The sequence below is a fragment of the Phocoena phocoena genome, chromosome 7 (genome assembly GCF_963924675.1).
Source record: "Phocoena phocoena chromosome 7, mPhoPho1.1, whole genome shotgun sequence".
Taxonomy (NCBI): Eukaryota; Metazoa; Chordata; class Mammalia; order Artiodactyla; family Phocoenidae; genus Phocoena; species Phocoena phocoena.
In genome coordinates, this window is record NC_089225.1 from 53,253,961 (window position 1) to 53,280,637 (window position 26,677).

The 26,677-nt window shown below is 41.1% G+C and overlaps 1 protein-coding gene across 1 annotated transcript in view; it reads left to right on the plus strand.

The window, feature by feature from the left end:
- MYO3B (myosin IIIB) overlaps nt 1-26,677 on the plus strand; it is a 408,816-nt gene that overhangs the window by 169,108 nt on the left and 213,031 nt on the right. Inside the window, exons 11-14 of the mRNA XM_065880146.1 lie at nt 11,597-11,752; nt 23,575-23,671; nt 24,650-24,766; nt 25,283-25,387. Coding sequence (XP_065736218.1) covers nt 11,597-11,752; nt 23,575-23,671; nt 24,650-24,766; nt 25,283-25,387 — 475 coding nt within the window. The remainder of the gene's footprint in view (nt 1-11,596; nt 11,753-23,574; nt 23,672-24,649; nt 24,767-25,282; nt 25,388-26,677) is intronic.

Consider the following 26,677-nt stretch of genomic DNA (forward strand, 5'->3'; position numbering starts at 1 on the left):
GTTTCCTTATTTATTTTCATTTTGGATGATCTGTCCATTGGTGACAGTGGGGTGTTAAAGTCCCCTACTATGATTTTGTTACTGTCAATTTCCCCATTTATGGCTGTTAGCATTTGCCTTATGTATTGAGGTGCTCCTATGTTGGGTGCATAAATATTTACAATTGTTATATCTTCTTGTTGGATTGGTCCCTTGATCCTTATGTAGTGTCCTTCTTTGTTTCTTCTAATAGTCTTTATTTTAAAGTCTATTTTGTCTGATATGAAATTACTCCTCCAGCTTTCTTTTGATTTCCATTTGCATGGAATATCTTTTTCCCTCCACTCACTTTCACTTTCTGTATGTGTCCCTAGGTCTGAAGTCAGTCTCTTGTAGACAGCATATATATGGGTGTTGTTTTTGTATCCATTCAGCCAGTCTGTGTCTTTTTGTTGGAGCATTTAATCCATTTACATTTAAGGTAGTTATCGTTATGTATGTGCCTATTACCATTTTCTTAGTTGTTTTGGGTTGGTTATTTTAGGTCTTTTCCTTCTCTTGTGTTTCCTGCCTAGAGAAGTTCCTTTAGCATTTGTTTTAAAGCTGGTTTGGTGGTGCTGAATTCTCTTAGCTTTTGTTTGTCTGTAAAGATTTTGATTTCTCCATCAAATCTGAATGAGATCCATGCTGGGTAGAGTAATCTTGTTTGCAGGTTTTTCCCTTTCTTCACTTTAAATATGTCCTGCCGCTGCCTTCTGGCTTGCAGAGTTTCTGCTGAAAGATCAGCTGTTAATCTTATAGGGATTCCCCTGTATGTTATTTGTTGGCTTTCCCTTGCTGCTTTTAATATTTTTTCTTTGTTTTTAATCTTTGATAGTCTGATTAGTATGTGTCTTGGCGTGTTTCTCCTTGGATTTATCCTTTATGGGACTCTCTGTGCTTCCTGGACTTGATTGACTATTTCCTTTCCCATGTTAGGGAAGTTTTCAACTCTGATCTCTTCATATATTTTCTCAGACCCTTTCTTTTTCTCTTCTTCTTCTGGGACCCCTATAATTCGAATGTTTGTGTTTTTAATGTTGTCCCAGAGGTCTCTGAGACTGTCCTCAATTCTTTTCATTCTTTTTTCTTTATTCTGCTCTGCAGTAGTCATTTCCATTATTTTATCTTCCAGGTCACTTGTCTGTTCTTTTGCCACAGTTATTCTGCTATTGATTCCTTCTAGAGAATTTTTAATTTCATTTATTGTGTTGTTCATCATTGTTTGTTTGCTCTGTAGTTCTTCTAGGTCCTTGTTAAACGTTTCTTGTATTTTCTCCATTCTATTTCCAAGATTTTGGATCATGTTTACTATCGTTATTCTGAATTCTTTTTCAGGTAGACTGCCTATTTCCTCTTCATTTGCTTGGTCTGGTGGGTTTTTACCTTGCTTCTTCATCTGCTGCATATTTCTCTGTCTTCTCATTTTGTTTAACTTACTGTGTTTGGGATCTCCTTTTTTAAGGCTGCAGGTTCATAGTTCCTGTTGTTTTTGGTATCTGTCCCTAGTGGGTGAGGTTAGTTCAGTGGCTTGTGTAGGCTTCCTGGTGGAGGGGACTGGTGCCTGTGTTCTGGTGGGTGGGTGGATCTTGTCTTTCTGGTGGGCAGGGCCATGTCCAGTGGTGTGTTTTGGGGTGTCTGTGAACTTAGTATGATTTTAGGCAGCCTCTCTGCTAGTGGATGGGGTTGTGTTCCTGTTTTGCTAGTTGTTTGGCATGGAACATCTAGCCCTGGGGCTTGCTGGACATTGGGTGGAGCTGGGTCCACCCAGCAGAGACAGAGATCTCTAGGAGAGCTCTCACCTATTGATATTGCTTGGCCGGGAGGTCTCTGGTGGTCAAATGTTCTGGACTTGGCTCTCCCACCCCAAAGGCTCAGGCCTGATACCTGGCCGGAGCACCAAGACCCTGTCAGCCACACAGCTTACTCTTGTTTCCAAGAGACCCTGCAGGCAGAGATCCAGGAGACTGACTGATCCCAGTTCATTTTTTAGAGTAACGATCTAATTGTGTTATCTCCCTGCTCAAAAATGCCACTTCACTGTGACTAAGAAGGAAAACCCAAATTCACTGGCATGTCTTCTAGGTTCTGAGTAAGATGTTTGTGGTCACATTTTCACCCCATCTATTACAATTGTATTATTCTCTTCCACTGTGTTCCCCATATGAGCTATGCATTTTACCAATGGGCTTCCATTCCTACTGTACTCTCTGCTTAGAATGCTCCTCCCCTGTACTTCTGTCAATATCCCTTTCATCTTCTAAGACCCAAGTGTCATCTCTCATGTGAAACACTTGTTCTCCTAACTAGGATTGTTTACTTCATCTGAGCCACTCTAGTGCTTACACTTTTTAACCTTGAATTATTTTTATTTATATCTATTCTACTACTTGTTTCTAAATTCCATGAAAGCCAGCATCTCACTCCAGGCATCTTTTCTTCCAAGCACTTAATGCAGTGCCATTCACAGTAAATACCTAGTAAGTGTTTGAATGAACCAGTGCATTGAATCCCAGCTGGGTCTATAAATATTTTATTTGTGTAAGTTTGGTATTATCCCAGAAGATAAATTTTTTATGGAGGCATATATCTTTTGTTTGTTTTGTACTCTCCTATCCCCTACCTCAGTCCTGGAGTAGTCCTGAGCATGTAATGGTCATGCACTATGGAACTGGTTGTTCATTTCTCATAGGGTACTGGGTACTAGCTGGGTACTGTCCATTGCTTCTCCTTGTAGGGAAAAAAATGCATACAAATGAGAATTATGGATTTAATTCTGGACAGCATGGCAAGTAGGATTAAGGGAAAGATTAGAATTCATATATTCCCTGGCACTTAAGCCTGGACTAAGAAGCAGACCATAACTGTCTGTGAAAATGGAAACTGATTTTTGAATCAAAGAAATTAGCCAGACATTCAAAAACAGGAGTGCCCAGAGGCCTGAACTTGAAAATGCCAAAGTTCTTTGCTTTTGCTAAGTTGTCAGACCCTAGAAGTCCCCATTCTCCCTGAACTTTGAAACTTCTGATCAGGACATCTATCGAATAGTAATTTTATACTGAGTCGTGGGAATCACATTGAGAAAAAGTATCTAATTAGTGGGCACAGTGTTATTCAAGTCTGGGTCAAGGACCCTTTGCACATTAATATTTCTTTTTATAGCACTCATCCTGCTTGGAATTGGGTATGCTATGGCTGTCTTCCTCCAATGCGCTGACCGTAACCCCACCATCTAGTACAGTGGTTGGCCCATATAGCTGTCATTTATTGAGTGCTTACTGTGTACCAGATACTGTACATGGATTATCTCATTTACTGCAGACAGTGACATTATTACCATTTTATAGAAGAAGAAACTGTGGCCCAGAGAATTAAATTAACTTGCATATCATCACATACCTATAAGAAGTAGAGTTAGGTTTGACCCTAACCCCTGAGTTTTAACCTTTATATATTACTACCCCAATGATAGGCACCAAACATTTTTTAAAATGAGTGAGTACGTGTGTCATGCTTGGGTGAATAATAGTGATTGAGTATACTGTTTTTAAATAAGTCAGACTGTTTTAAATATTTGAGATTAATAATAATTTAAATATAATATACATTATATATGTTACATTAATCTATATTGTATCAATTAATAATTAACATAAAGATTAATATCTTTAAAAACTGGGGCTTCCCTGGTGGCGCAGTGGTTGAGAGTCCGCCTGCCGATGCAGGGGACACGGGTTCGTGCCCCTGTCTGGGAAGATCCCACATGCCGCAGAGCAGCTGCGCCCGTGAGCCATGGCCGCTGGGCCTGCATGTCCGGAGGCTGTGCTCCGCAATGGGAGAGGCAGCGGCAGTGAGAGGCCTGCGTACCGCAAAAAAAAACAACAACAAAAAAACCTGGACTTGCCAACATTTAGGTTATTTTGCCCTGACTCACCCACATTTTATATACCCATTTCCTTCTGAGTTCAGCCATCACTTCCCTCTGCTCCTCCTCTTACCTGGGCTGCTTCAAGCAAATATTTCCTTAATTTCCACCTGAAGCCAAGACCTCTAACAGAAGACAGGGCCCATCTCTGGTTTCCTGGCCGAGTCTAGGGCTGACCTGTGGCCAACCTCAGCCCTGTGCAGAAGCCCCAAAAGACAGCAACAGCCAATACCCAGATCCTTGGGAAGCGATAGCACTGCAGCCTGAGAGATGGAGCCATCACAGTATTCCCATCTCCCAGGGGCCATGCCTTCCCCGCTCTTTGAACCAGAGGGTGGGATTTGAACGCAGATTTAATTGTCCAGTAAACTAGTTGCTGGGGCTGTGCAATGAAGTGATGGCTCATTTTTTTTCAGCACCCTGACTGAACTGCATGGCTAGAGTGGCCTGGAGAAACATGTTTAATTGCAAAGTATTGATACTTTTCCCAAATAAAGAAGAAAGAAACAACGAAAACAGGAGTGAGAAGGTGGTGACTTGGGGCCACTGGTTACAGCCCTTAAGACAGCCTTAGTCCTAAGACATGGACAGCAGGATCTTTCTTGGCTACAGCATGTCCAGTGGAGGGTGTGCTCATCCCCAGTCTTTGCAACTTGGAAAGCACAGCTGAAACCGAAGAGGGAAGTGGCAGTACAACAATGATAAGACTGCACCTCTGCCACCATGCCCTCCACTGGCTTCTCCTTGAACAGCTTCTGTGTCCCCTGAGCCCCATCTTGTCTTGTTCCTAAGTTCTGGCCTGGTTCCTCTTGACCCTTCTCCTCACTTTGCCTCCTTGCTTGGCATTTTTACTCCTCTTTCCTTGGTATAGTAAACTCTTCTTCCCTCGGCCCCTCCTGGCCGTGGCCCAGAGGTTGTCCGCCAGACAAGCCACGCTTGAGGATCTAGAATTTCTGTTACCATATCTCCTTCCCTAAGAATACAATGAGTTAGTCTGGACTTTTCTAATTATTTACTATTGGTCACGGGATCAAAGACATAAAGGTAACATGAAGAGGTAGTTGTGTTCGCAGGTGTCATGCAGGCCACGACCCTGGGTCATTCTGGGTTACGTGTGGTGGCTCTCTGCCCTAGGACTGCCCTCCAGTCCTGGACCCTCTTTTTGCACTGAGACTCTCTCCAGCTACCATGGGGCACATTCCTTAACTCTGGAGGGAGAGTCTGTCCTACCTGTTCTTAGAGTTTATCTTTCGGCTTGAGACCACCCTACACTTTTCCTCCAGTTGTCTTCTTCACCTTCTGAGAGTCTTCTCTGGGTGACAGAAGTTGGCTCTTCTCTCTCCCCAGCCTCATGCTTCTGGAAATGCCATGTTCTTCCACTTCGGTTTCCTTCCTGTGTTCCCTTGAGCTCACTCTGGACCTTCAGTGCTGATGGCTTTGTCTAAAGGTAGGGCTGACTAGCTAATCTTTCTAACCCTGCACCTGCCTTCTCCTCACCCTAGTGACCTCAGGCAAGATGGCAGCTGCCCTGTGGTCCTGCTGCCCTGTAGCCTCCCTCCCACTTTGCCACACAGGATCTGCTCCCATTACCCACCTCATAAAAAGAACTGAGCTTCCTGTTCTAAAACCCTCCATCCTACCCTCTGAGGACTTTTTTCTTTCAGTGAATCCTGACTTTTTCTCTGATTGATATGCTTCTGGACCTCACTTCTCTGTTTCAGATTAGGACCCCACTTCCCCACACTACGTGTGAAGTTAGTGTACAGTTTCAGTTCTCACCAGTGAGACTTTAAAACGCCACCATGTGCAATATTTGCAAACTTCATGAAAACTGAAATGGAGTTAAGTATTCCACCAAACGGGAAGGTTTGGTTTTGCCGAAATAACGTATGCAATGTCAAGTATCTCAGCCTGCCTTCTTTTGAGGCATTAGTCATCTTGAGAAAATGCCTGCTTTTGTCATAGTCCTGTCTTCCAAAATGGAAATTTCCTTCCAAGACAGAGCACCATGGGCTCTGATAGTTAACCTGTAATTAGTGTACCCTCTGCAGGATCTCTCCTCTTGATGAAGAGGCCTCTTTGTCACTCAGGCTTCTGTCTGCTGATGATAGGAACTGCAGATGCAGTGCATCACAGGGCAGGGAAATGCTTGCTCAAATCAGAAATGTTTAGATATTTGGTGCCAATGGAAACACTTAACAATCTAAGCAGCAAACCCAAAGAAAACAGCAGTAAGTATAAAAGACAGAATATTTAAAAAGGAATGAGAAGAGACATAAGTTTCAAGTTTTCATCTGGTTTTGCCCCAGTGTGTGGAATAAGATTGCTCACCCTCCTGTTTTTCTCACCAAGTTCACCAGTATTTTTAGTCTTTGACTTGATCAGCTTCTCTTTATCATGTGTAGTTTAGTCATCAGTAAGCATCCGTTCGTGACTCTTGATAAACAGCTCCCCCTTGCAGGCGTCTGATTCTTTGGTTATGAAATGCCAGTTTACAGTGGCAAGGTAGCCGTGTCTCGACAGCATGATCCTTTGGGAGCAAACGGAAGGAGCACAAGCACTGCCAGCTCCAGAGCCCAACGCAGGAGCCCGACCTTGTTTCTTGTTAAGAAATGCCTCCTAGACTTCCCTGGTGGCGCAGTGGTTAAGAATCCGCCTGCCAATGCAGGGGACACGGGTTCGAGCCCTGGTCCGGGAAGATCCCGCATGCCACAGAGCAGCTAAGCCCGTGAGCCACAACTACTGAGCCTGTGCTCTAGAGCCCGCAAGCCACAACTACTGAGACCGCGAGCCACAACTACTGAGCCCATGCGCCCAGAGCCCATGCTTCGCAACAAGAGAAGCCACTGCAGTGAAAAGCCCACGCACCGCAACAGATTAGCCCCCGCTTGCCGCACATAGAGAAAGCCCACGCGCAGCAATGAAGACCCAACGCAGCCAAAAATAAATAAATTAATTAATTAATTAAAAAAATAGAAATGCCTCCTTTCTGCCTGCTTCTGGCAGAGGCCAGGCTGGGAGATCCCAGCAAATGGCTGCAACAACCTGTGTTTAATGTGGTGGCACTAATGAATTCTGAGAATTAATCTTCAGCCAAGAATGCATGATGGAAGGTACTAGAATTTCAAATTAGGTAATGGATTAAATTTCCTTCAGGGCTGAAATTTGCTTCCTTTTTCTTCTCGTGGACTTTTCTGTCATATTCAAACCACCTTCCATGGCCTTGTAAATCCAGGTAATACATCTCATGGTAGTTTTAATTTTTTTATTCTTTTGTTCTGTATCTTAGCACAGAGATAACCACACCTAAATCCACATTTTAAAAAATGACTTTTAAAAAGTCTGGGACTGAAAGAATTACTTATGATTTTGGGAAAAAAGCAACATTCCCTAAATTTAGTCCTTGTTCAGTTTCTTTTTTCCAGAGTAAAAGATTCTGGGAAGAACTGAGCTTGGTGAATGTATTTCCCCAATTCAAGACAGTCTTCTGCAGAAACTGCAGCCTACAGGTGTCTCAAACATGCTGGTGACAATTAGGGGCTCTGAGTGTCTCCCCTCAATCAGCTGAGATAAAGACTCAGCCGCCAATTTCAAGAGCCTAGTACTGATTTCTCACCACAGAGCTTCCAAGGATGTCATTTGCAGGGCCCTGGTTCTGGTGATACAAAAAAGGACCTGTGGCCGAGTAAGTTTGGAAACATGGATTTAAACAAAATTAAGCTGTTTTCTTTACCTCCATACTTCTAAGAACATTTAATATGCTCACACGCACTATGAAACTCCAGATTTACTTGGTTTAGAGAATCACCAATGTTTCCCAAACCTTTTTGACCAGAAGACTAGTTTCATTTTTCAGTGGAATGTCTCATGTGTCTAGTGTTTCACCCAACTTACCTCACACTGGCTGGCCCCCATTTTCCCATACAGAGGTCAACGTTTTATGCATTTTCTTGTAAAAACGGCTCAATCCCCTGCTGGGGGAAAATATTCTGCATCTGGAATTTGCAATTCCTGGTTTAATAAGCAATCTGAAAATGAAGAAGTATATTATAACTTCCTTAATTTTCCATGTTTGTTCTCCAAATCAAGTTAGAGGATTTAATCATGCTTATAAAAGGACATGGAGGCTGTCAGGAGTTCTTACCGATCCCGGCTGTCAATTCTATCTTAATCCGCTAAATCCCTGCCTGAAAGGAGAATAAGACAGAAATGGCAAGCTGAAAACATAACAGTATGAGTTTGGGGCACAAAACTGCAACATCTTAAGCAATAAAGAATATGCCCTAGTTAAAGTTGGTAAAAGGACTAAAGCAAAGGGTCGTTCTTAGATGTTCAAAGGAGGCAGCTTAGGAGGTGAAGGCCAACGTTCTGGTGACCTCCTGAGTGCCCGGCTACACAGCTTGCCTAGGCTGGTTTCTTTCATTGCTGATCCAGTTTCCCAACCTTGAAATGCCTTCTACATCTTCTCCACATATTGAGTTCAATTTAGTTCCAAAAATTCCCTCCAAACTCAGCTCAATTAAGCCGTCTCTGGCTGCCCCTCACCCACTGCTGCCTAGTATTGTTTTGCACGTTGTACCTGTGCCATTTTAACAACACATTGTAGAGTAGGAGGGTTCTCTCATGGGAGCCAGGGAATTGACCTCATCACTATCAGGACTTGACCTCAACTTCCTCACCTCGTAAAAGAAGGGTTAGAATAGAAAATCTTGGTCCCCTAGCTCCAAAACCTTATGCTTTCGTGTGACTATTTCTTATTCTAAATATAAAAGCAAACACTGGCTTCTGCTGTTTCCTGTGTTTCTCTTGTCCTTCCATCTTTATAATAAGATTGTCGATCTTTGAGGAAAATGGTTATAATTTTTTATGAATTCATCTATTTTGACTAATTCCAGCTGTGCAATAAATGTTTGCTGAACAAATGAAATGAAATGACCTGGTATCTAGTAATGCTTGACTTTCACCATATCTGCTCCTAACATAGAACTTTCCTCTATTTCTTAGTAAAATAATAAGTCCATTTCATTCTGGCTCTTTGCTCCCCATGAGAAAAAAAAGTATGCAAGAGTGTTTTAGAATAAGGCTCTACCCTCAAGGTCTTCCTGCCCTTCTCCTAAAAATCCGCCAATGCAGTTGGATATGTCACAGCTCTGCTTAGCATTCTTCCCATATACACTCGGTTTCAGTTTTGCTGATCCGCTGGTATGACATCCAGCCCACTTGGGCCTTCCTGAGAGAACTAACAAATAAATCCTCTTGATCATTCCTTCAGAGAGTAGAACACCTACCATCTTTATTTTTTGGATCTCCAGGAGACAACAGATTCATTGTTGTTTCTCCCTTGTCTGATTATCTCACTTCATTATTTAGTCCTCATTTCTCTTACTCCTTACTCTCTCCTTCTAGAGAGAGATCCCTTCCAAAATACCAAATGATCTTGCAACCTTGTTTGCAACCTTGCTCTCCCACTGGATGCTAAAATTATGAAACAACATATAGCACCTTGACTTGCACCCCCAGAATCTAGCAAACACCTGTTTTCATAAGACTGGAGTATGGGTTTCCTGGCTTTAATTACCGGAAGTACTGTTCCAAGGCACCTATCCTGAGGGAGAAGGTAGAGGCAGCGCCTGCTCACTTTCCCATTCACCTGCTTTGAATTTCCTATTAATTGTTACACCTCCCACTTTCAGCCCTCTTGAGTTTACTCATCTGAAGTTTTGGCACTAGTCAACAAGCAGTTGAGACTTGCCCAGAAAGCAAAAAAAAAAAAAAAAAGGTGGGGAAACCAATTAAGAAATCGGTCTCCCTGTGTTTGGGGATATACTTGGGTACAGGAAGTATGTCTGTTTGGTGATGAGAGACAGATGTAATGTGACCTGCACCAGATCCCTGGACAGGCTTAGCTGGGGGTCCCAGCAGTTTCTGGTCTCCTGTCCTACCCATGCCCTCTGGGGGGCTGGGGGTATGTGCAAAGCCACCATGTGCATCTTCAGTAGGAATTCTCAGAGGACACAGACTTTATTTGGGGAGTTTTTATATACCATCTCTCAAGCTAGGAGGATGAGGCATATACCTGTATTACTGACCATATAAACTATCAAGAGGTTCCTTTTTTCCAGGTGCTTAGGGAAACGTTAGCATTTATTTTCCTTTGGTAGTCACATAATTATATACGGATTAATATACATGGAATCTAGGGAACATTGCTGATGTAAAAACATGAACGGAGTATTTTTTTAAAGGATGTGCACTGATTTTTTAATTTTTTAATATAATAGATTATACAAAAGGCCCCTGGACCCATAAAAGTTGAATGATTGATTTCTCCCCATAGCGAGACAGAGGTGGTATTTATAGTCGTGCAGGCAGCAGAATGGAGATAATCTAGGTTCTTTTGGCTTTTCTAGCTGAAAGCTCCAGTTCCAATAGATAGGAAATCCCTGAATCAATTCTAAAATGGGATGATTGGGAAATTTACTGAATATCTTTCAGGGCTAGAAGTCGAGGGATGCGAAAGTGGTTTGAAATGCAAAGATTAAGGCCTTTTTGTAAAACCAACAGTTGAGGATTGTTCTAGGAACTCTGCTTACATGTTTTGAAAGGATGCTCAGGGTGAGGCTGAACATTTTACCATTTGTCAGTGCATTTCATCATTTTAAATATGTTGTGTTTTACATGTTGCTGGCATGTCACTATTGGGAAAACTGGAAACATTTATTTCATGGAGTGGGCAGAATGGCATCTAGTATTTATCCTAAGCCTTCCAACATGAGCTAAATAAAAGCTGATAACTTAAAAGAGCAGATGTTGAAATTTCTTCCTCCCGTCAAGGGCAGCTACTCAGAATGGAAATGCAATGGTAATTGGAGGGGTATTCATCAGATTCAATTTCACTAGAGATTTCCTGTGTCAAAATCATCTTTAATAATATACATCACACAGCAAAATGTCCTGAATCATTGTTTTCTTTGAAAAGGGCATTGAACCTGAAACAGAAAGTGGTTATACCGGTGCGGTTTTAACCCATTAACCACAGAGCAGTTTAAATGCAACCCAATTTTTACCATTTTGTATAGACTTTTTGTTCCCTGTTTGAATAATTCCATTCCAATTCATCTGAACTATATTCTAGTCACTTCCTGTTCTGAGGTTTTTCTGCTTCTTCAGAAGATATTAGAAATCAAGGGGTTGAATTTTCTCTGTGAAAGTTTCTTTATGATTCGTTTCTGTCCTTGCAAACTCCTAAATGCATTTCCCCCACCACCAAATAGTGGACATTTCATATACTTCTAAAATAAAGTATATAGACTAATCAACTTGGCTCCATTGTAAACATTTTTCTGTAATGAAAATTCAGACTGAAAATTCAGTCTGGCCAGTCTATTTTTCAGTGTTTTGAATATTTCAAATTAAATTGATTGTGTTTTCAATATATATTTAAAGCAAACTAATAGATTTCTGATGTTTTGATCAATTCAACTAGTAGAGAATGTTTTTTTCTGTTCTCATAACTATGAATAAAGAAAGAGCTATGTTAAGGTTAGTGATCAGGTTTTATAAATGAGCTTTTTCTCCTCCTCTCTCCCATATTTACAGGGGAGCCAGGTTTCTAAGATTGTACTTCAGTTGTTTGTTGATTTTTGTGAACAGGTGTCTTATTAAGGATTTTGAAAAGCGGCCTTCCGTCACACATCTCCTCGACCACCCATTTATTAAGGGAGTCCACGGGAAGGTTTTGTTTCTGCAAAAACAGCTGGCCAAGGTCCTTCAAGACCAGAAGCATCTAAATCCTGTTGTTAAAACCAGGTATGGTCCTCGGCGTCTTCCTGCTTCCTCTCTCTGATTATTTATGAAAGAAAACGGCATGTCATGTGTTTTGATTTGCCCAGCATTATTACTGGTAATCACATCCCTGCATTTTTAAGTTTCATTTACATGACATTAAGTACTCCATGCCCGGTGGACGAGAGCAGGAGAGCTTCAGAAACAAGCTGCCCATTTGTGCTGTTATGGCTGATTTCTCTCAACTGGCTGAAATCTCACTCCACCCTCATGTTCTAGTTAAAAACCAATGCGTATATATTTATATTTAATATACATGTAGATTTTTAAAAATTCCACCAATAAAGAAAACTGGATGAAAGCAGCCATGGCTGAGATCGTGTGAGAAATCTTTACTTGGCTATTGCAGGCTAGAGAGTATAAGTATAAGTATAAGGTGGTTTTGGAAAGATTACAAGTTAAACACTGGAGGCTTTTTCTCTAAAGTGCTCTGAGCCCATTTTCTTTAGTTAAAAATTCCTTAGAGGCAATTTAGTATTTTTAAATGATTTTCCCCCCAGATATCATCTATGCTATCTAAAGCAACTGTGATTTCCCCCCTCTCCTATTTTTATAGGGTAGATTAAAAAAATAAATGTTTATTTTCAAGGGCAGTTGCTTAAAACAGTATTCTGTGGTGGTCTCTAAGAAATAGATCTTTGGTTTCTGTCCAGAGGGTGGCAGAATTTCTCTTTAAAAAAAAACTACATGCAAATAAAGCTGCTTCCGCAGCTAAGCAATTATTTGGTTTTACAAAACTGGCCAGGAGGCAGATAAGCTCTAATCCATTATTACGAAAAGAACATTCAAAGGACTGGAGGTGAAGAAGCTAAAATATCACAAGTCACAAGTTCTGGAAATATTCATGTATTCTGCAGAAAACTGTTTACAAATCAAAAAGCAGCAGAACTCTAGGAGCTAGAGGCATAGTTTCAAGGTGACTATATCTTGCCGATCCCCCCACCCCCAACCCAGGTTCCCTTTTTGATAGCTCGAAACAAATTTTTTCCTACTCTTTTCCCTTTTCCACTGCAATTTCTCTTTCTATGGCTTGCCCGTGGGGTAGAGAAACGCAGGGAAATTCTTGTAACTTGGTGCCTTTTGAAGCAGTAGAATTTGTGTTTAAGCCCCAGGGAACTGAAATCTTTTCTTCCTCTGCTTTTGTTCCTATCCACCAGCCACCACCCCTCTACCACACACACACACACACACACACACACACACACACACACAGCGCTGCCACCAAAAATGAAGATGAAATATAATACAAACCAAGCAAATAAAACAAGCTCAGAATTTAAATGCTCTCCGTTGAATCAGGTATCTTCTTGTTTCTTCTGATTTGCTGCAGAACAGTTTCTGAAACTTAGTCACAAAGTTATTCAGATTTTCACTTTTGCCTGAATTTGCCTGTCCAGATGTGTGTCCTCTTTTTAAACACTTCTCCCTTTGCCATAGAAAGCCAGGACTCCAGGCTCTCTCACCCCCTCTCTCTAATTTCTCTTTATCTTTGTTAACTCCTTTGATGTCGAAGGCCTCATAGGGTCAAAGACCCTTCTCTCAGGGTCTTTGTAATCTTCAGTTTCACTCAGAAGTTTGTGTTTCTTTGAAAAAGTCACTAAAAAATACAACCTCACAAATAGGTATCAAAACTTTAAGCAGCCACTTCTTTAGGAGAAAGGAAAATTCTAAAGGAAACTCGCTGCATGAAATTAACACATCTTACAACCTGTCCTACACTATTACTTCCTCTTAGCAAGTGGCAGGGAGTTGGCTACATGGGTGTTTTTTTTAAGCCCATCCGGAAAAATTCTCAAATATCATTTGATGCTGGTAATTCAATATATTTATAAAGTTGTGAGTTTCCAAGTTAAGGTGGAAAAAACAAAGAATTATTGAAGTGAGCGCATAGATGAGTGAGACGAGTACCCAATTTACATTTTTCTGCATAGTTATGGTCACACAGCAAGTGGTACAATGCAGTGGTTAAAAAAACCCTGACTCTTTGGGCTTCCCTGGTGGCGCAGTGGTTGAGAGTCCGCCTGCCGATGCAGGGGACACGGGTTCGTGCCCCGGTCTGGGAAGATCCCACATGCCGCGGAGCGGCTGGGCCCGTGAGCCATGGCCGCTGAGCCTGCGCGTCCGGAGCCTGTCCTCCGCAACGGGAGAGGCCACAACAGTGAGAGGCCGGCATAACGCATAAAAAAAAAAAAAAAAAAAAAAAAAAAAAAAAAAAAAACCCTGACTCTGCCAGGTTTGAATCCCAGCTCAACCACTTATGGACAAGTTATTAAATTTCTCTGTTCCAAAATTTCTTCATCTATAAGATGGAGATTATTTTGAGGGTTGACTCAATACATTAAAAAATACTTAATGTTGGGCTTCCCTGGTAGCGCAGTGGTTGAGAGTCCGCCTGCCGATGCAGGGGACACGGGTTTGTGCCCCGGTCCGGGAAGATCCCACATGCCGCGGAGCGGCTGGGCCCGTGAGCCATGGCCGCTGAGCCTGCGCATCTGGAGCCTGTGCTCCGCAACGGGAGAGGCCACAACAGTGAGAGGCCCGCGTACCGCAAAGACAAAAAACAAAAAAACTTAATGTTGATAACAGAGTTAAACCTCAGTCAATGGTAGCAGTAGTTGTAGAAGGTGTATATGTTGTGGTCTGTTTAATTCAGTCCTCCGTTTCTTTCGGCCTTAATCTGTGCAAATTTATCTCTATTACCAAACAACATCATGAAAATAAACAGTACTGAGATACTAAATGTTAAAAATATAAATTTCTGTCTCTTATTTAAAATCTAATTTATTCATTTATTCATTCCAGAAATATTTATATATGTGTATGTGTCAAGCCCTCTGCCGAACAGAGGAAATCAGATACAGTTCCTGATAAAGAGCTAATAGTCCAGTGTGTGAAACAGATAAGAATCAGATGAGAAGAGCTCAGCATGAAAAGTACCTGGATAGAGGGTTGCCCGGAGTACCTCCCAGAGTACCTGGGAAGGGCAGACCCTGGAAACTGGTGGGAAGGTGATCCTTGAACTGTCCTGAAGAACGAATAGAAGATAGTTGGGGAAGGGGGGGTTATTCCACGTGGAGGAAAGAATGAGCAAAGGGTAAAGGCACAGAGGCTGGAGACAGCTTAGGGGATTTGGTGAACAATTAGTTGGCATTGCTGGAGCTTGGCATGGGATGTGGGGAAGGAGAAACAAGGCAGGAAGGGGCCAGGGCATGATGGGCTAAGGAGCTTGGATTTGTTCCTTAGACACTTGGGAGCCACAGAAGGATTTCAGGCAGAGATGTGCTTTAGGAAGATTGTTCTGATTGCAGTGTGGAGAATGAAATGGAGCTGGGCAAGGCTGGAGCTAGGGAGGCTAGTGAGAGTAGATTGTGGCAATTGTAAATAACAGAAGGTATTAAGGTAATGGTATTGTCAAAGACTTAGTGGTGAATTGGATGAGAGAGATTAGGGAAAGAGAGAAGCGTCATAGGGTCTACCTGAATTGGCTGCCTCCCTACCCTGGTTCATACTGTAATCAAACAAATTGCATGACACTCAGAGACAGAGACCAGTAAAAAGACTTACTTTGCTTCCTCTTCATATCCTATCAAATGCCATGCATAGCCTATGCAATGCCATGTACTTCCAGGTATTACACAAAGCTTCCAGCTTTCTGCCCAAAGAAGTGTTCTTCAGTGATCCAAACAGTCCTGGGACCCCCAGCTGCAGAGACTTGTTTAGTTTTGAGAGCTAATGCAGAGAAATGAGAACTACAGCCTACAGGGGGAGATTTTTTTTACTGTGTTTTTACTGTTTTACTGTTCCTGTAAAGGCAGGGAATGTTCTGTCCTCTTCAGTACTTTCTCCAGGGGCGAAAGAAGTTGGTATTTTCAGGGGGTTGCAGAGAAGAATGCAGGTTCTTAAAGGATGGGGAAGAACTTGGATAGGTGAAGGGGAGGATCTTATATAGAGGGAGACATTGAAAATAGAGAGAAGGTAACAGAGGAAGCAAGAGGGAGGGAGATCAAGCACCTAATAGGAAGATTGAACTTAGAAAGAACCTCTAGGTTGGGAAAGACACAGAAAGGTTAGATGAAGATATCCAGAAAATTTGAGGGGTGGGGGGCAAGAGGCAGAGGAGATACTATGAGGAAACTCATGTTAAATGGCCTTTAGCTTTCCAAAAAAAAGTAAGCAACATGGTCTCAAAGTTGGGAGTGAGCTGTGGACTCCAGGGAAGTGTTAAATCTTTGAAATAGCCGCTATGAGGAATATGATAAAGGGTTCATTAAAGGTGGACATAACGATTGCTCAATAGCACAGAAAGCCCAGGTGGAACTTAACTGAATAGCATTACATTGTAGTGAAGTTAATCAGTGTTTAAGATAATGCATGTAGAGCATGCAGGAGAGCATTTGGCATTAGAACCTCTGAAAAATTGTACCATCAACACCATCACCTTTTCCATCTATCATCTCTACCAATTCTTAGCCACAGGAGTAGGAGTAGAGAAAGCAGATACTGTGGTCTTCTTCAGGCTGGAGACTGGCTTGGATGGACATTGATGGGTGGACACGGGGGGCAAGAGAATCTGAGTAGGAGAGTATCCTTGAGGTCTTTTCAGAGATTTGGAAGAAAGTGAAGCCAGAGTGGCTTATTGGCTTTGAATGTGGGTCTGGGTCAGGGGACTGGCAGTTACAATGAAGACAAAAAGCAGATTCAGTGAGAGGATGGTGAGAAAAGAGATTGTAGAACTGAGTCCTCGGGAACTTTTGAGAGATTATCGGGAACTAGTCATAGCTGAACTTGTGAACAACTTCAGTGGAGGAGAAAGAAAAGTTTTTAAAGAATTGACAAAGAGGAATCCTGAAATCAGAACGTGAGAAGAATTAACAAAGTGATTGGTAGGGTATGGGAAAACCACAGACTGGAATTAGGGGAAGGAGTAGAGAGAAAGGAAAGTGGGGGTCAAGTACTGGAGAGGATGGTACGAGAGGGTGATATGAACTTTTTAAAGAGAGAGATTGGTTAGGGAGAACAATGGATGGAAAAAGGCAGAGGCGAGCAAGGAGGATACTCGTTTCCCCACCCCTCACCACGAGTGGATGGAAGGTAGGATGAGGCAGGAACATTATGGGGAAATGGTCCATTCCTGTTATGATGAGGAAATAGACACGTATTCAGGAATAAGGCTAGGAGCTCATTCACAATAGAGCAGAAGCTGTACTGTGTATTGTTGACTGAAAAAAAAATGCACAACCTAAAAGTTGAGAGTTACGTTTTATTCGGTGGACAAAACTGAGGACTTAAGCCTGGGACACAGCATCTCAGATAACTCTGGGAGACTGCTCTGAAGATGCAAGGCGGGGAGCCAGGGTATGTAGGAGTTTTTTTGCAGCAAAGACCAGGTGGTTGATTGTTACTTAAAGAAAACCAGATATCTCAAGTTAAGGAATTTAGCACTTTTCTGTATATGGGAAGATGCAAGAGTCTGGGCTCCCTGGAATCATTCCTTTGATATGTACCTCAGCTATCTGGGGCCAGTATCCTGTGCTTTCACGTCCTGAGTCTCCTCACGGTGCACCGTTGGGGGATGGCTGCAGCAGTTGACTGCTAAATGGTGGGCATCAGGCATCCTGTTTCCATCCTCAGTTCCCTCAGAACTCATCTTTGGAGATGCTGTAATGTGATGGCTTGATGGCTGCACATCCTCTGTTCACTGATAAGGCAGCCAATATTTTTCATTCACAGTATAAAGAAGAGCTTGAGTGGTGAGGCCCTACGGCTCCTCTCCTGGTACAAGTGTTCTAGCTCTTCTGAATGGTGCAGTTTTTTGGGACAGCCAGACTGTGATCCATTCCCATTGCACATTATGTATATGAGGCACCTATGGAGAAGTGACATTGTACTATTTGAGATTTGATACCATTTCCTGATGCTGATTGAATGAGTGAAACCATTGGAATTTAAGTTTTTCCAGTAATTTATAATTTTTCTATAGCATATGTTTGACTCAGAAACAGTAGAGAGGTTGTGCATCCAAGGCTGACTCTCTCAAAGGAAGTCACAGAGCCCTAATATTCTGTGAACAATAGTTTAGGGCTACATTTTTACTTAACCTGTCAGGGATGCTGTTAAACAATGTGCTCATTTCCTTTACATCTGCTCCCATTTCTTTGACTTTCAAAAGGAATTTTTCCCCAAATTACCTTTGCAAATCCCTGAATTCATCAGTATTATCTGGTATATCATGTCACTATCAAAGTTAGAGACGTGGACATGAAAACATGCTTTTTAAAAAATCACTTCACAAGGGTTAGTGGGTAAAGAGCAAAACCTCTGTCTGCAATTAGAGTAGAGGCAGGGAAAGCGCCGGTTGGCTGTGCTACTCCCACCTTCCAGCCTCCCATCATGGACTCAACTTCTAGCCTCAGGAAAATTGCAAAACCCAGCACGTTGTTTGTTCCCCTGTGGGTGGTTTGGGACTAGCTGAAACCACAAATGTTAAACCCTCAAATGCCAAGGGTCTACTACCAAGTATTACTTGGTAGAACAATTAAGTTGCTGGTTGTTTCCTGCCCTGTTTATTGGATTTTGATTCTACCCTTGCAATTTGCCTGAGGCTGATTAAAACAATGACCTCGGCTTTTCTGATTTCTTTTCAACCAGCAGCAGTGGCCCTTAAAACAGGTTTGTCACTGCTTCACTGCTGAGCTTTCCCTAGTAAGTCTTGCTCTCGCTTCCTCTTTTACCTGCAAACATGCACCCCACACACACCTATATACACATACATCACATTACATACACTGCTGGGTTCTTGGAATCCTGTGCAAATGAATGACTTTTGAATGATTACTTCATCAAATGCTGAAGACGCTTGCCACATAGCAGGTTACGGATTTTCCTGTTTTCCTAACAGACAAGAAATAAATCTATACCCTGATGTAATCTGCTATCTGTCTCTATCTATAACTGAATGAGTGAATTAATATTTAATTTTCTGCTGGTGTCACTGATTCTTGCTGCCTAGAGAAGATAGCTATATCAAATACACTTAATATAATTGATAAGATGCTGATCTATTGAAATTCTGGTCAAAAACAATGCTTGGATGAAAAAACAGGGAGATACTATAGAGATTTCCACCCAAATAATTCTTGTATTTTTAATCTATGTGTTATAATGTTTGTTTGATAAATATAAGCTTAAATTTCAGATCAAGATCGAGCTCATGTAGTTAAAGTTATCCAGGTGGTAACTTTACTCATGTTTGGATCTCAGTAGGATGGTGTTACACCTAGATGGTTTGCCGTTATTTTCCTCATGCTAGGTCCATGATTATGTGATTACAGTAAAGTTCCCTTTCATCCACTCTGTTATCAAGAGGTACACTGAAATGGAAATAATGATTTGGAAGAAATATTCAACATCACTACCTTTGTTGGAGTAATAGTACTCTATCCCCAATTTTGAGTAACATTTTCCTTACTATATGAGATCCATTGAATGTGGTGATAAGGGAATGGTTCCTCTAATCTATCCAAATTGTCAACTTGTTCCTGAGCTTTGTACGTGGCCTCAGAAGCCTTTGTCTTAGACTCGTAAGGACCACCACCTTTGAGCCTGGACCCTCTCCCTTACTCCTTTTCTTTACTCCTTTTTTCTCCGCCCCCAGCAGATTTTACTTACTTATCTGGAATCTGGTGGGAGTGTTAGTCATTTTCCACTCCTTCCGGTTCCACTCTTGGTTCCACTCTTGGATGGAGGGAAGGGCTCTGATCCTGAGTGTAGAGGAGTGGAGGTAGAGGTGGCCTTCCCAATGGTCCTCCTGCCATAGGACGACCGTCTAAAAGACCATCAGGCATTTTTCAGTGCAGAGTTTCACCTCTCACTAGCACATCCCCTGTCATTTTTAGACTAAAAGATTTTGTTTCAAATATCGTATATTAACACATATATGTGGAACCTAGAAATATGGTACAGATGAACCGGTTTGCAAGGCAGAAATAGAGACACAGATGTACAGAACAAACGTATGGACACCAAGGGGAGAAAGCGGCAGGGAGTGGGGTGGTGGTGTGATGAATTGGGCGATTGGGATTGACATGTATACACTGATGTGTATAAAATGGGCAACTAACAAGAACCGGCTGTTCTTACAAAATAAAGATTTTGTTTCCTTCCTACCCTTGAATTATAATTTAGAGGCCTTCCTTCTATGCTTTGTTCTTCAACATAGTTGGGCATGAAGGGAAGAATGCCTCCTGCCATACCTACGTGAAGCTCCTGCAGCCCTGTGTGGACCTACCTATGTGGATGTTAACTGCTTCCACAGGCAAAGTTGACAAACAGGAACAGGCTAAGGGATTAAGGAATCACTTTTGGATCGAAACTGTTATCTTCTGAATACCAGGATCAAAACTGTTATCTTCTGAACCCTGAAGAGCTTATCTGTATATTATTCATAGGGCCAGTAGCTCAAACAAAGAAGTCTGCAGGCCCAGTGATGAGATATCAAAGAGAACTCCCAGAAATGGTTTTAACCATAATGCAGGTATAGAGATTAGATTATAGTGAAGCCAACAGCACTTTAGGACTTTATTCCCCCAGTGTCTGAACAAACCTGGTACCTTCTACAGCTTTTTTCCCCCCTCATGGGCTGGACCTAAGACATCCCCCAAATCCCCCATCCTCTATCTCATCTGTGCCCACTGTTGTTTTAGGGGAGCTCCCAGTCTCCACCTCTGGCTCTGTCTCACCGACTCTTAAGATCCAGTTCTTATTCTCCACCCATTGCCTTAGACCTGATGTTTCAGAATTGCCCTCATTCCCACCTTACTTGAACTGGGGACTCAGACACCAGTTTTCCCTTTTCCTGATCCCTGAATCCTTAGGTCAACCCTTCTCACCACTACCTGCCCCACACCACACCAAACCCAAACTCCAAGAACCAGCCTAAGCCAGGGCTTTGAGTCTCATCCTCTCTAAGCTTTAACCCCAAAACTCCATTTGTCTGGGAAACCAGGCTTGGCAGACAACATACTTAGGGCTTCATGAAAACAAATAGAAAATCTAGCAAAAAGCAGTATAGACTTTGTTGGGATTTGAAAATATCTTCTAAATCATCAAAACTATAATACCTTACTATATACTCTTAATTTAATAGAATGCCTTTTGATTTATCCAACCATTTACCTATCTCTCCACTCCTCTAAGCTTTGGAATACTCAATCCGAAGTTTTTAGTTGGAAATCTGTAATTTTCACATTAAACAAGGAATTCTTCAGCAAGAATTGATAATAGATGCTATTCTCAAGTAAGGCACTAGGTGGAGCCTGTGAATTTAAAGGAAATTTAAGTTGATGGTTACTGGTGACAACAAATTATTTAACTCAAGAAAACTGTAAAAAAATTTTAAACCAAATTTCTTTCGATTAATTTCAACTAAAAATAGACAAATATAAAACAATGTAGCACTTTTAATAAATATATGTACTCTAGGATAATGTAAATTTAAAAAGATAAAAATTGGAATAAATAATTTTTTTCTCTTCATTCTCTCCAAACACTATAGCCAAAGCAGGAAAATGAAGCAGGTAGCAGTTTCAGAAGAACACTAGCTGGGGAATACTGAGATAGGGCTGGAATACATATTTTTTTCCCTGAGTGAGAAAATGAAGTGGTCTGTATCAGAGTGGAAATACCTTGCAAGCTCAGATTTGCAGACAGCATCTGCATGATTCCTGGAGGTTAAATCTGTGAGATAGATATACAGATAAGCTCTTCAGGGTTCAGAAGATAACAGTTTCGATCCTGGTGGTATTGCATTGTACATGTTCACAGTTATAGTCACAACTTTCTACTAGAGTTTATTTGTGATATTGCAAGTGAGGTTTGTCAATGCTTCCACTTTTAGTTGGCTGTAAAAATGTCATCCAGCGTGCAACTTGACATCCCTATATGCAGTTCAGGCTGACTTCAAGTCCCGGTCAGGAGTTACTGGAAGAAAAAAAAAAAATCTCAGGAAACTCACCTTTGACTCAGTGATATTTTGAATTCTGATTCCCCCGGTCAGCCTGTTACCATATACTTCTCAGAGTACCATGCATTCTCTCCAAGGTATTTAGTTGCATTCAGTGGAGAGACAGAATGGAGAGTGCTTGCTTCATCTTGACCCGAACCAGAGCTGTGGATTTTTTAAAAATCCCTGACTTTCTTTGTCAAAAGATGCTTGAAATAAACTCTAACATAGACTATTTCATACGATTGCAAGATATAAATTTAGGAAGGAGATAAACTAGCTGAATTTAATACGATGAGAATTTAATTTATTAAAAATATGTTGCAATATTTTGTTTTATGGTGAACTTCAAAGGAAAAAAATGCTTGGGTTTTATGTGAAGAGGATTTGGCCAGAAATGTGTACCCTCCTGCTGTTTTATTTGGCAAAGTGGCTAGATAGAAGCAGCTCTGAGTTTTTAAGAAAAGCTGTTTTTCAAACAGATATGATTTTTCTTTGATATCACTAATATGTTAGAATACAGATGAATAAACTGTTCTAATAATAATTTTTAAATGCTTAGGTTATAAATTTGACTTTATTAAGTAAAATTAAGTTTCATCTACTTTGGACTTTTGTATGAATTAGCAGCAAAATTGGTTCTAGCACTGGAGATGACTAATACCATGCTTAAAATACTCCTTCTTCAAATCTATCAATAATAGGGATTAGGAAGTAACTTAATTTAATAGGCAGGAAGTTTTTTTAATGCCTGGTGAGTACACTCCCAAGAGAAAATCTCACATATGTACACAAGGAGATGCACATAAAGATACTTGAGTGCTGCTTTGTTTTTGGTAGCAAAAAGTTGGAATCAGCCTAAATGTTGATCAAGACCAATAAAGAAATTGGTACATATTTATATGATGTAATATTACCCAATGATTAAAGTGACAGTCACTTGCTCACTCACTCTCATTCTCTCTCTCTCTCCCTTGTTCCCTGTCTTTATCTCTATGTATGTATGTCTGTGTGTCTATCCCTGTCACCTTTTATGCCCAATATCATCACAGGTCCATATATATATATATATATATATATATATATATATATATATGGAAAGAGAGAGAGAGATGGGAGAAGGAGGGGGTGGGGAATCATGATGTTGAATGGAAAAAAAGTAAATTTGCAAAATGAAACCACCAGTATGATATCATTTTTATAATTTAACATACCAAATCTGTGTATTATGGGGACATATATGTGTATGACCAATATTTTTAAATTGGAAGGATACCCACGAAATAGTGGTCACTCAGGAAAGGGGAGTGGGATGGAACATGGGTCCCAAAGGGATTTAAAATAAACAAGATAAAATGTAAGCATTTATCGATTCGTTGGTATCTGCTATATTATTCTCTGAAGTTTTCTGTAGTTTCAAAAATTTCTCAAGAAGTGTGGGGTGGTGCTGGTGGACAGCAGGAGGGGACCTCAAGGGAAGTACCCTAGTGAGAATTACATGCCTGACACTGAACAGAAAACAATGCAAGGAAGTGCTGTGGTTGGCACGTAAGAAAAGCAGATATAAGTGTTAGATGGGCCCACTTGGCTGTGCTCCTCATGGCAGCGGAAGGCTTGAGCTCTGGAGCTCCCCTTCCTCCCGGGGGGCCCTGAAGTGATGGGGAGAGAGCTGGGGACCTGGACTGGACTCACTCTTCCTGTCCCTTCTCTGAAGTCTCTGAACACGTTGTGTGGTAAGACTGTGGCTGAGTTGTTCTTGTTGCCTACTTTTTGCTATATTTTCTAGGCATGAAAGGATGCATACCAGAAGACCCTACCATGTGGAAGATGCTGAAAAATACTGCCTTGAGGATGATTTGGTCAATCTCGAGGTTCTGGATGAGGTACTAAATATTTAATAGACAATTTTCACCAATGACATTTGTTTCACATGAGTGGTGTGACCTTTCTGTTGTAGATCATATTCTCCTAAGGTCACTTGAAACTTTAATTGTTTGTATAGCCTTGGGGTGAAGCTCAGGAACATTTGGTTGCTGTGACTGTGATCCGGTGTTGTGTGCATTTATAGTCCCCCAAATGTCCTGAATGATGACGAGAAAAGGATTTGAATTTTTCCCGTAAAGGCCTTTATATTGTAGGCTTAAATGATGTATTAGATCAGCTGAAATTATTTTCTGTTTATAGAAAAGTGCAACTTAACCCTTAAATTAAGATAGTTGTTTGCTCTTCATAAAGAGGAGCTTCATTTAGGGAAATAGTGAAGCTAATACAGCTTGAATTCTAAATTTGGAAACTGTGATAATCCCCATTTAAAATATGCATGTTTAATAGAGCTGTTAATTGCACTGGAGCTGCTTCTGCTGATTCTAACTCTGGGGACCCTTAACTGCAATGCATGAATCACTAAAATGTGATATAAAAGTGTTCAATTCTGCATTCCCACCACATAAATTTTAAGTGTAATGCTTTGAGAAATGAAGTTACAATTTGTCTGTACTTTATTAATAGTAATGACCTATTAAATCAATTTCTAAATAGAACATTTTGGTTGGGTGAGACATGTTTTTCATAATAACAGACAAAATCTTTGTTGCATATGTCAGAGTCTCTTAGCAAGTCCTAAGTGGGCCAAACTCTTTTAGCATATTCCTAATTTTTTCTTTTTTCAAGGCAAATATCTGCATTTAGGATCATTAGGGTCCTAATGATTAGGATCCTAATCAATAGGGTATGACTTAAATGGACTATTTTAATGTTTTAGAGAAAAATATTCTCGTGAGAATACATTTGTTGTTATTTTTAAGATCACTCCCTTGACTGGAAATAGTGTTTACTCTCAGAACTATTTATCCTCTTCTTAGGATACAATTATTCATCAGTTGCAGAAGCGTTATGTGGACCTACTGATTTATACATATGTTGGAGACATCTTAATTGCCTTAAACCCCTTCCAGAATCTAAACATATACTCTCCACAGGTAAGGCATCCTTTATGAGCATGGTGCTCCTTAATAGGAACTGTGAAATCTCAAGGGAAAGTGAAAAGGGAGAAAAAATGAGAATAAAACTATGTCATCCTAGGGGTGTACATACCCCAAACTGAAGATAATAATGCAACACAGATGGAATTGTTACATTTTGGGGGTAACTTTTTAAGTTAATATGTAACAAAACAGCTAACATTTATTTAGTGCTTACCATATACCAGGCACTGGGTTACCTTGTTTATCTCTCACGAACCTGTGTGACAGGTAATATTATTAAGCCTATTTGGCAGATGAGGACACTTAGCATAGTGAAGTTAATGCCCTTCCACAAGCTTAGGAAGCCAGTAAGTGAAGAATTGGGATTTGAAGTCAGCTCTATAGACTCCAGAGCCTCAGCTCTACAGCCTCCCCGATGCCACAATTCTCCTAATAAGTGACGAAGCCTTGGTTTTGTGGGCAAAAAGGTACTGGGACGTTAGAAGAGTTCTTTAAGTTAACGTTTTTCAGTTTTCCAGACTTTATCATGGAGTGAAACGTGCCTCAAATCCCCCCCACATATTTGCATCAGCAGATGCTGCTTACCAATGCATGGTTACTTTCAACAAAGACCAGGTAAGAACTTACTGCCCTTCCCCACCGAGTCCCACAGTAGGATGTGTTCTGTCCTCCTCTGCAGCTCTTAAGTCTCCCTAAAAACTTTCCATTCTGGTTGCTGGTGCTGACTCAAGGAAATAGGCAGTAAAGTAGTAGCTCAGGGGAACAGGAACAGTGATAAAGCCAGAGTAGCAGGAAAACGTGAAAACCCTTTTCAAGGAATGTGAAACGTCCTTATCAAGGGCACTCACTTCCCCTGGGAAAGTATAATAAGGATAATCCTAATATGAATATAAGAACATAGAGCTAACACAAACCTGATGACGTGGCAATGACTGTCATAAAAATGGGATGGAGAATGACGGACATGAAGTTCTTTCCAGTGAAGGTCTCAGAAATTTCATGGTCCAGTCCTTTTTGTATGAAATACTGCACACAGGTTGATAGTGCTTCTGCACCACACTGTTTAGCTGCTGAGAAATTGTGATGAATTGGGTAAAGACTGAACAAATCTTAAACTCAGTGCTAGTTAAACACAAAGCTCACCCATACGTTTTAACTTTCTGGACCTCTGATTCACAGTGGTGGCATATCCAACCTTTGGCCCTTCCTTTACTTTCAATATGTGTGTTTTCCCTTCTGTCTTTATTCTGTTTGAAATAGAAACAATCTAATGTGGTGGGAAATTTTATGAGAGCAGCACAATGTGTATATTTCCTGAGACCTGTGAAGTCCCAGCTTTGGATTTGCTGAGGAGCTGATTGAAATTATAATAGTGCCAGTTACGAAATGGAGTACCTGGATTCACTATGTGTTAGAAACTTGGCTTCTCCACATTCTTACCTTTCCCAGAGACTTGTGGAATGTCCGTAGAATTCATAGAAAGGAAGGAAATGAAGAGCGATATATGTGTTTCTCAAGTTAAAAAGTTATTCCACTGTTATCTTTTTCTCTGACACTAAATGTGTGTCTTTACCAACACCAGCCAGTTCTCCAATTCCCTGACACCAACTGGCTGTCTAACAATTCAGTTCCATTCAATTCTGATATGAACTATCCATATTTAGCACAGACCTCACAGGTTCAGGGCTCAGTCCCCAGACTGCCCCTACTTCAGACACCAGCTGTGAATGGGGTACCCAGGCTACCTACACTTCCTCCTGGCTGACTGCAAATTCAGGGATTCCCACAGCCCCCCACAGGTTTGATAATTCACTAGAACGACTCACAGAACTCAGGAAAACACTTTACTTAGGTTTACTGGGTTTTTATAAAGGTTACAACTCAGGAGCAGACAAATGGAAGAGA